The sequence below is a fragment of the Cyprinus carpio genome, chromosome A1, assembly GCF_018340385.1.
Source record: "Cyprinus carpio isolate SPL01 chromosome A1, ASM1834038v1, whole genome shotgun sequence".
Taxonomy (NCBI): Eukaryota; Metazoa; Chordata; class Actinopteri; order Cypriniformes; family Cyprinidae; genus Cyprinus; species Cyprinus carpio.
Genome location: NC_056572.1, coordinates 38728005 through 38738004, shown reverse-complemented (window position 1 = coordinate 38738004; position 10000 = coordinate 38728005). Strand labels below are relative to the sequence as shown.

The window sequence follows — 10000 nt, the reverse complement described above, 5'->3', positions numbered from 1 at the left end:
AGCCTTTGAAAATCGATGCGTTTCAGAAGGCGGGGCATAGAGGAGAAACAATAATAATAATAAGTATATTGAAAATAATGTGTTTCTTGAACCTTAAACCACATAAACACATTTTATTACACCAAATACACAAAATAATGTTCTTTTTAGCAGCATCATATGACCTCTTTAAACAAATATACAACACCAGAAAATCTGACATTTAGTCTAAGAAAACACGTTGTGTTTGGTTCTCTGTTTTAATCAGATGAACGTTCTCCAGATCTTTAGTGTAACCAGCGTCACGATAACCAACCTGTGTTATGAAGCATCTGTACCAGCGCGCCTTATTTACACTAGCCAACAGCCGTCGAATCAAAAATGAACAGAAAAACCTTGATATACAAACAATAGCATCAAACTGCTTCAGTTAAATAATAAAGAGATTAGGAAATAAAAGAAGGCTAAAATCAAATTATTTGCACACATCCACTATAATGATTGTACATCTTTGGAATGAAGGAAGGAATGAGCGCACAAATTAACAGATAGAGCAGTGACCACATCATTACTGTACACCAGAGCATGAGATTCAGTCCGTGTACCGTTATCTCCGTCTACCGTTACAGAGTCTGTATAGGAAAAACAGCTCATTCTCTCTCACGGAAATGGTGTCTGCTGCGCTTTATTCTCACACATTTTTTCCATTCCGTCTTTTTTCACTTGCATAGTGAGTCTGTGGGCACCATGACAGCAACCTCAGGAAGGGGAGGGGTTTGAGAGTCCAGGCTCCGCCCTCTCTGATATGACACTCACAACACAACCTCTCTCTGTCTCTCTCGGCCATTAGATATTTTCTTCACCTTGTGGATGCCCTCCAGCGCTCCGGATTCCGTTATACTGCGTGCGAAAGAAACAATATCACACACTGCACCTCTCATATAGAGAGAGAGAGAGAGAGAAATAGAGAGAGAGACCTACACTTCATCCATCTCCTGGTCCTCCTCGTCCTGAGGCAGCTGGAGATACGGGTTATTTAATGCCGGACGGAACTTGAATCCCGTCAAGACGAGGAAGATCAGAGTAGAAACCTCCACTAAAAACTGCAAACACAAGGAGAAAAAAAAAAGATGAAAGTTCTGGTTAGGGCTGAGTCAGAATGATTTTCTGCTACACAGCCATCTACGTTACTTATGTTATGTTATGTTATTCTGAAGCGGGGTCGCTCCTCACCTCGTGACACCACTGACACTGGAAAGGCACAGTGAGCTTCAGCAGAATCGCGATGATACGCGTGAAGTAGATATAACACATGATCTGATGACAGAGAAACGGCTTTTCAGTCATCAGATCTTAGAGAAATGATGTTGTAGATGTGAGTAAAGATGAATCTCACCATCACATAATAATGTCTGAAGAGCTTTAACTTCTCCAGGTTCATGGCATCTCCTTGAGAACACACACAAGTAGTGTGTATTTAGAAACAAACACACAAATATACACACACAAACAAACAATATCGGTATAACTATACCGATAACTAAAGATAATTACACCGATAACTGTAATAATATCTGACAATAACTATACCAATAACTATAAAGACAATTACACCAATAACTGTAACGATAACTATACCGATAACTATAAAGATAGACACCGATAACTATAAAAATAATTATACCGATAACCATAACAATATCTATAAAGATAATTACACTGATAACTACAACGACAGACAACAATAACTATAGAGATAACTAAACTGATAACTATACCGATAATAATATTAATAACTATTAAAGATAATTAGGTAACACTTTATTTTAAGGTGTCCTTGTTACACGTTTCATGTACTTAATATTATAGTAACTAATTATGCATTATGCATTAATTATGCATAATAACATGCAAGTAACCCTAAGCCAAACCCTAATCCTAACCATATAGTAAGTACATTTAGTTAATTAATATTACTCAGTACTTAACTGTATAATTACACTGTAACAAGGACACCTTAAAAGTGTAACCAAAAATTATACAGATTACTATACCAATAAGTATAAAGATAACAATAACGATACCAGTAATTATATTAATAGTTATAACGATAAATATAATTACATCGATAATTATAATGATAACTAATGTGAATTATAACAAGGATAATTTTACTGATTAATATACCAATTACTATAATGATAATTGTAGCGATAACTGTAACTGTAAAAGTAAGTATAACGACAACTGTAACAGTTTTTGTAAATTATGATTTCTATAACAACTATAGCGATAACCACAGCAATAACTTCAATATCAACAATAACCGATAATGGTAAAAAGATAATTATACTGGTAACTATAGTAACCATAACGATAACTGTAATAACAACTTTACAGATAACGATAATTATAGCAATATCTATTAGCGTCCACACCAACCAACGATAATGTTCTGTTTATTCTAAAACACATTGTTTCTCTTTTTAAAATAAATGTCCTGGAAATGATTCCAAAGGAAATGTCGTTGTTGTTTTAGTTGGGTTGTGAACTCTGCTACTATAAATAGATTAGATATTCTCGTCCTTGGTGTGAATGAGGCTGTACGTCGTGTACCAGGTCTAGACACACACACACACACACACACACCTTTGCCGTCCGTGTTTGAAGCCTCCTGCAGGTGTCGGATGGACCTGTTAGACACAGAAACACACAGACAAACACATTTAATAACCGTAAATATCAGCACACCCCGAGTGTGACGCTCAGAAACGCACCAGATGACAGGAAACAGGACGGCTCCGCAGCAGATGAGATCCACCAGGAACAGGATCTCCCTCCGGAGAGTGTATTCACTCGCGCTCTCCTCCGTCTCCTCGATGATGATATAGGACACGTTAGCCAGAACCTGCAACAAACCGGCGTCAGTCACGGATAACATCACATCAGAAACACCCGAGAGACGTGTTCAGACACACACCTGCAGAGGAATGACAATCATGAAGATCCTCTTCTCTTTGTCCGACAGGATGCATTTAACGAAGGCAAAGCCGGTGCCGATGAGAGCCAGCCTGATGAACAGAAGAGCCCCCTTCAGCCTGACACACACACATCACACTCTCATGACTCTGACAGCATCCACACTCGCCGATCTCTAACCGCGAGAAGCAGAAGGAAGGAAGAGGTGTGATACGCACAGGTGTGTGATGTAGTACACGACGGCCCAGCCTTCAATAGGATGACTGTAGCACACTTGAAGGAATGAACAAGCGTGTGTTTTGGTTGGGTTCTTTTATTCAGCCAGCGTCATTCGCAACAGCTCCGTACCACACAGTACAACATGACTCAATACTGATAGTCTCGTTCAAAACCTCGCGTGAACTAACTTTTCTTTTCTAGGTTTTTCTCCGGGGGGGGTTTCTCTCTGGCTTACTGCCACCAACTGGACACCCATCACATAGCTGTATACTACAAATTGACATGCATGTACTGAATAATTAAATAACCATTATTAATAAAATAACTGAAATTACAAAAACTATTACATGGGGGGGGGGTCTAGCTTTTAACTCACAATTATCTTATAACAATTATACTATTCTATCAATGTATATTCTAGATTTCCCCACATTCTCCCCTACAAAACAGAATGTAGTCCCGACATTCTCCGAATAAATTACTGGTTATCTACCTGTAGATCATTTCTTTTTGGTAGGAGTCAGTGATACAACAGTTTTAGTACTCGTGCTATACTGTCACACGACACACAACATGTATCTCCTTTTCCAATGCAGTGTGTTTGTAGCAGACATCATTGTGCACCATGATCTTCTACCACCATCGCTGTTTATCAACAGGAATCTGTACTTTCACTGAAGGAATCTAACCTTGCACCATTGAAACAATTTACTAAATGTTTTCTTCTGGAATGTGATGGTAACTATTTTCTCTCTCAAACAAAAATATGAACTCAATCTTATTCTGATCTTAATTTAACATTTTAACTAGAACTAATTACTGTGATTTAATTCAGCAGTTTACCCATCTACAATACTAGGCTGACCTAGAGTATGGTAAGTAAATAATTTTTTTTGTTGTCTGTTTCTCAAAGGATATACTCTTTTGCAGGCAGGTTGTGAAGGAGTCTCCCCCCTCACTCTCTTCAGGATCATCAGTTTCTCCAGCCTCCTCTCTGGATGAGGACACATCGTCTTCTCCCCTTCCTGCTCCTTGTTCATGTTCAACCTCTGATTCTGCATCGTTCAGCATCACTGTGTCTTCTGAATGAGGTTCTGGAGGTTCTCCGACGCTCTGATTCTCCTTTTTGACTGGCACTCCAACCAGGCATTTCCAATCATCCTCACCATCTGAACTATCCCAGAATGTTTGATTTTGCTGTGTCAATGTTTTTTCAGTCTTGGCTTTTTTCTTGTTTTCTTTTTCAGGTCTTCCCGGTAAACATTCTCTCTCTGCAGGTAAGTAGTCACACGGTAACAAGAGGTTCCTGTGTAGTGTTCTTGTTTTCCCTTTGCCTTGTTCAGGTCGAACTTCATATACCGGACTATCCTGGTACTTCCTCTTGGTGACGACATAAACTTGTTCCTCCCAAAATGATCGAAGCTTCCCAGGTCCACCTTTTTCCTTGAAGTTCCGAACAAGTACTCTGTTCCCAGGGATCAGTTCAGCTCCGTGTATTTTCTTATCGTACAAAGCTTTACCTCTTTCTTTCTCTTTGTGTGACACTCTTGAGGCTAACTTGTAAGCTTCTGTCATTCTCTTTCTCCAGTCCTCAGCATAGTCATGGTACGATGAGCTTTGGTTCTTTGCTGGTACACCGAACATGATATCAATGGGCAGTCTGGGAGTACGGCCGAACAGGAGATAATAGGGAGCAAACCCTGTAGCCTCACTTTTCGTACAGTTGTATGCATTCACAACTTTTGCAAGTGACGTCTTCCAGTCAGCTGGTAAGGTCCTCAGCATTGCTAGCAAAGTTCGATTAAACCGCTCAACTTGACCGTTGCCCTGCGGGTGATACGGTGTCGTGTGGGAGCCTTGCACGCCACTGTACTCTTGCAGCTTTGAGAACAGCTTGTTATCAAACTCCCTAACTTGGTCGTGATGCAGTTTTGTCGGGAACCCAAACTTCAAAACAAAGTCCCCGAACACCTTCTCAGCCGCTGTCTTGGCGCTCTTGTTTCTGCATGCATACGCCTGTGCGAATCGCGTGAAGTGGTCCATCACAACTAAAATGTATTCATAATCTCCCTTACTCTTCTCTAGGTGCAGAAAATCAACAGAGACCAGCTCAAATGGATAAGTGGTGGTGATGTTTACCAGAGGAGCTCGGGTCAGTTTGTTTGGACGCTTGCTTCTCAAGCAACTACAAACACGTGTGACAAAATGTTCCACTTCCTTTTGCATGTGGGGCCAATAAAAACCGATCTCTAATTAAGTTCAGCACCCTTTCTACTCCCAGGTGGCCCATGTCTTGATGTAACTCCTTATAAACGAGCTCATGGTATGTCCTAGGCAATACCAACTGATCACGAGTTGCTGTTTTCCCGAAACAAGAGACCATGTTCATCCAGGTATAATTTTGCTCTTTCCCTCATCAGTCCCCGAAGCTCTCTACCCTGACTTCTGTTCACAGGCCGGGGTTTCATTTTTAGATACGTAACAGCTTCTCTGATTTCAGGGTCTTCCTCTTGGGCTTTTCTCAGTACCTCCTTGGGGATCTCTGCAACTGAAGTGAAGTAGCTCCTCCTCCTGTTCTCCCGACAACGCAGTTTCAATTGTAAGTGGACACAACCACGGCCCTCTCTCCTGACTCTGTACTACCGCCGACTGAGATAAGCTGACCATGACTTCTGGGTGCACTTCTTCTGAACAGGTTTTCATGTACTGTTCCATATCCAGCGGCATACGCGACAAGCCATCCGCGTCCCCATTTGACTTTCCTGGGCGGTATTTGATGGTAAATCGAAAGTCAGCAAGTTCCGCTACCCATCTGTACGTTGTGGCATTTAACTTGGCTGTTGACATCACATATGTGAGAGGGTTATTGTCCGTGTACACAATGAATGATGGTGCATGATAGACATAATCCCTGAACCGCTCACATATAGCCCACTTCATGGCCAAGAACTCCAACTTTCCTGAGTGGAGATGGTAGTTTTTCTCAGGGGGGGGTTAGGGTTCTTGATCCATACGCTATTACCACTAACTTGCCTCTTTGCCTTTGATAAAGCACCGCACCGCACCAAGGCCTTCCTGTGAAGCGTCGCAATGGAGTACAAAAGGGTCATCCAGATCTGGATATCCCAGCACTGGTGGGTTAGATAAATAATCGATTAACTCACACAGGGCCTTTTGATGTTCATCTGTCCACGTGACTGGATGTGATGACACAAGCTGTCCTTGGCCATGTTTCCCTTTTTCCTTTCCGCTTCATCTGTACTTTCCCTATTGGTGTCTTTTTTTTTCAGCGAGCAGGAGATAGAGAGGTGCGGCCTTGCGGGAAAAGTTTTCAATGTATGATCGGTAGTAGGAGAGAAATCCTAACAACTTTCTCACCTCACCTACTGTCTTAGGGGTCCTTTCTTTCAGTGCTTGGACAGGAGCAACGTCAGCCGGGTCCATCGTGTACCCATCTTTTGTCACCAGCCTCCCTAGGAATCGTACCTGATTTCGGAACACTTCACATTTTCGAGGCGTTAGTTTGACACCATGATTTTGATAACACTGCAGCACTTTTCTAATGTCCTGAAGATGATCATCAAATGTTTTAGAATGAACTAAATTATCATCCAAATATGGTTGCTTTGGAATTCAGCAGGTGCATTTGACAATCCGAAAGGGACCCTCACCCATTCATATAGTCCCCACAGTGTAATGAAGGCAGTGAGAGGTCGGGTGGATTCTTCTACAAAAAACCCTGGTGATAGGCTTTGCCTTGATGAAGGACTGAAAACCAGGTGTTGCCTGCCAAGCTGTCGAGCATGTCCTGTATGCGGGGAATAGGGTGTCTATCTGGAATGGATTTCTTGTTTAACTCCCGATAGTCACAGCAGAGGCGGAGAGTTTCCCATCTTTTTTACGCACACAGACTACTGGTGAAGAATATGGTGACTTAGATTTAGTAATCCACCCCTTATTTAACAGATCCTCCAGGTATTCTTTCACCTCTCTGCGAAGTGGCTTCGGGACTGACATGTATGTGTGCTTCACGAATGTGGTATCATGGAGGCGGATTTTTAGCTGGAGAGATGGAATACATCCTACATCGCTGTCATCACGAGCAAAAGCACCACTCTCCTCCCTTAAAAAGCTGCTTCACCTTCTGCTGCTGTTCAGGTTTTAGGTGATCAATGCATACAGGAGGGTCCCATAGGCTTTCTTTTTGAACCGTTAACGTTGTATTTGCGTTTTCTGTAGATTGTCTGACTTGTTCACCATCTTTTTGGAACAGGCTTTGGCTGGTGTGAGCAACAGTCGCACATGTAACCTCTTTCTGAGCGGTCACTGGTCTCACCTCGGCAGGGTAGATGTCTTTTACTCGCTGTATATGGCCCAGAACTGCCCGTGGAGGCAAGTCAATGTCATGAGTAGTATCATTGATCACAGAAATACAGATGCGTGAACAGGTCCCTCTCTTAAGGCAAACAATGTTTTCCTCCACCCTCAATCCATCTGGCCACTTCGCGCACTCATCCGGTACAAAAAGAGCATCTTGATCAGATAGCAAAGGGCCCGTTTTGATGCAACATTTGACAGCTCTAGCCTGTTGGGCAGGGATTTTTGTTACTGACTTTCCTACCTTCACTACTCCATCACTGAACACTTTGTCTTGGCTTCTCACTAAGTTCAGCAAAACCTCTGCTTTCTTGCAGTCACAGGACAGTGCAGTACTCATTGCTTTGGTCTTTACATTGGTAGGTCGCTCTACACCACTGTTCAACAGGTACTCAATGACATTGTAACCAATGATGGGCTCCTCTGCCACTTCATCGTCACCACATACCAATACAGGTACCTCCAGTTCCAACGGTGTGTTTTTGTCTGTTCCCAGCTTAAATGTCACTTCGACCCAGCTTTCAAACGGGATCACTGTTTGATTCACTGCTCGACCGGTGAGGGTTCCAGGGCCTAGGATCTCTTCAAGGCCACGCAGTGTTGTGTGTGTGGGAGATGTTCTTTTCGCCACTTTTCATTCATGAGACAGACTTGTGAGCCAGTATCCCATAGCGCTTTTGTTGCTACACCAAGGAAAACAAAGAAACAGTTCACCATACATTTTTCTCCGATCAAATTCAATAACTGTGCATTATGTTTGGTGGACAGCTGATTAGTAGTTATGGATCTGATATGCTGCAGAGGACACTCCTTTCGCTTTACTGCTTCCTGAGTTTCCAGCTGCTTAATGCCATCACACAAGGTGTCATATTGATGTTCTGGCCACAGTGAGGGTGTGGTGTGAGTTGTTACTGCCATACTGCTAGCTGAGTGTCCTCTTTCGGTTCTTCCTGTAGGTGGTCCCCTGCACCCTCTGGAAAGATGTCCACTTTGCCCACATTTAAAGCAATGATCACACTGGTCACCTCTGCCATTATCTTGACATCCACGGGCATCCTCCCTTCCTTTCTCTGGGCTGCGTGGAACGGTAAGTACTCATCGCTTTCCTCATTTCTCCGATCTCCTCTTTCAGCTGTTTAACGACCTCATAAAGCTCAGAGTCTTTCTTGTCCATGACTTGTGGAGTTTTCAAAGCTTTTAATTGTGTGCATGTGGACTGTTCTTTACCTCCCACAGCATGACCCTTTCTCTCTTGACTTTGACGTAGTTCTACTGGAACCTCACTGACTTTAGTTTCTTTGATGTTGGCATTTTTCTTGAACTTTTGCTGTCGTTCACACTCAAGACTTGCAGCTTCGTTCATAGCTGTGATGAGAACCTCATCTGTGATTGTAGGATCATCAAGGCAAGTTTTTAGCTGATACTTAATGTGATCATTCGATAACCCTGTTCCTAGTGCGCGCAGAAATCTTCTCTGTATGAGATCAGGGCTGTATGGTTCTTCTCCATCTGGTTCTCGAGCAGCAGCTAAAAGTCTTTCCTTCAACTCAATGGCACGGAATAGGAAGTTTTGTGGTGACTCACGGCTCTCTTGAGTGATATTTATCAGCCGATGATACAGGTCTGTGGAGCTTTCTTCCTTATAATGGCCTTTAAGAATTGTGCGCAGCTGAGAAAGGGTTAAATCAGTCTTGATCTCCAGCATATCACGCAGGCTCATACCTGGACTCACCGCTCTTATCACAGCATCAATAATTTCAGACTCTCTGTGTCCCTTGTTCACTCCAGCATCAATTTGGTGCATCAAGTTGTTGTATGAAAGCTTATCTTTCTGACCACGTTCTCCAATTTGGCCATTAATCTTAAAATCACGCCGGATAGTGACTTCAGGAACTGCATGATGATGATCAGAAAACACAGGGGGACTTGACACATCAGGAACTTTCAAACTCAGACGTTAGATTTAGTTTTTTAACACATTTGTTGACAACTCAAACTGATGCTGCAATTCTGTGTACTGTCTCTTTAAATGCGCGAGCTCCGCCGAATTTCTGTCTGCGTCACTACTGCAATCTTGTACCGCGCGGTCGCTGCTTTGCGTCATCTTGCTAGAAAAACTCTAACAAATCTAACACATGTTGACGGGCTACATCGTCATCTTCCGTCTCTATAACATTTTCTACTGATTCATTTATTAATCTGATCAGCGAGTGCCTTTTGGTTTGTCCCCCTCCTCCACTGACAGTTTCACATACACACACACCCTCGTGCAGCTGATTGAGCCGCAGCCGGAGCAACGCAGCGCTCAGCTGATCTTGCAGTTGCTCAGTGTCCATGCTCAGCGTCTTCGTAGACAACTACCTCAAAACGGCACCGCCGATCCCAATTCTCGTCGCCAGTATTTTGTAGCACACTTGAAGGAATGAACAAGCGTGTGTTTTGGTTG

General features: G+C 42.7%; 2 protein-coding genes across 7 annotated transcripts in view; one reads left to right on the top strand and one right to left on the bottom strand.

The window, feature by feature from the left end:
* Positions 1 to 3681, bottom strand: part of LOC122134369 (protein GPR107-like) — a 20419-nt gene extending 16738 nt beyond the window's left edge. The window contains exons 1-7 of one of the 6 annotated variants that reach the window (XM_042765692.1): positions 2960 to 3681; positions 2757 to 2887; positions 2629 to 2672; positions 1376 to 1428; positions 1213 to 1296; positions 961 to 1082; positions 1 to 879 (exon numbers count right to left, since the gene is read on the bottom strand). The exon at positions 1 to 879 is cut by the window's left edge and continues 841 nt beyond it. In XM_042765692.1, the coding sequence (XP_042621626.1) occupies positions 792 to 879; positions 961 to 1082; positions 1213 to 1296; positions 1376 to 1428; positions 2629 to 2672; positions 2757 to 2887; positions 2960 to 2980 (543 nt within the window). In that variant the 5' untranslated portion in view covers positions 2981 to 3681 and the 3' untranslated portion in view covers positions 1 to 791. Of the gene's footprint in view, positions 880 to 960; positions 1083 to 1212; positions 1297 to 1375; positions 1429 to 2628; positions 2888 to 2959 lie in introns of all 6 variants that reach the window. The other 5 variants (XM_042765669.1, XM_042765683.1, XM_042765661.1 and 2 more) reach the window with 5 other exon arrangements.
* Positions 1 to 10000, top strand: part of LOC109076476 (microfibril-associated glycoprotein 4-like) — a 137084-nt gene that overhangs the window by 95582 nt on the left and 31502 nt on the right. The window lies entirely within an intron of this gene.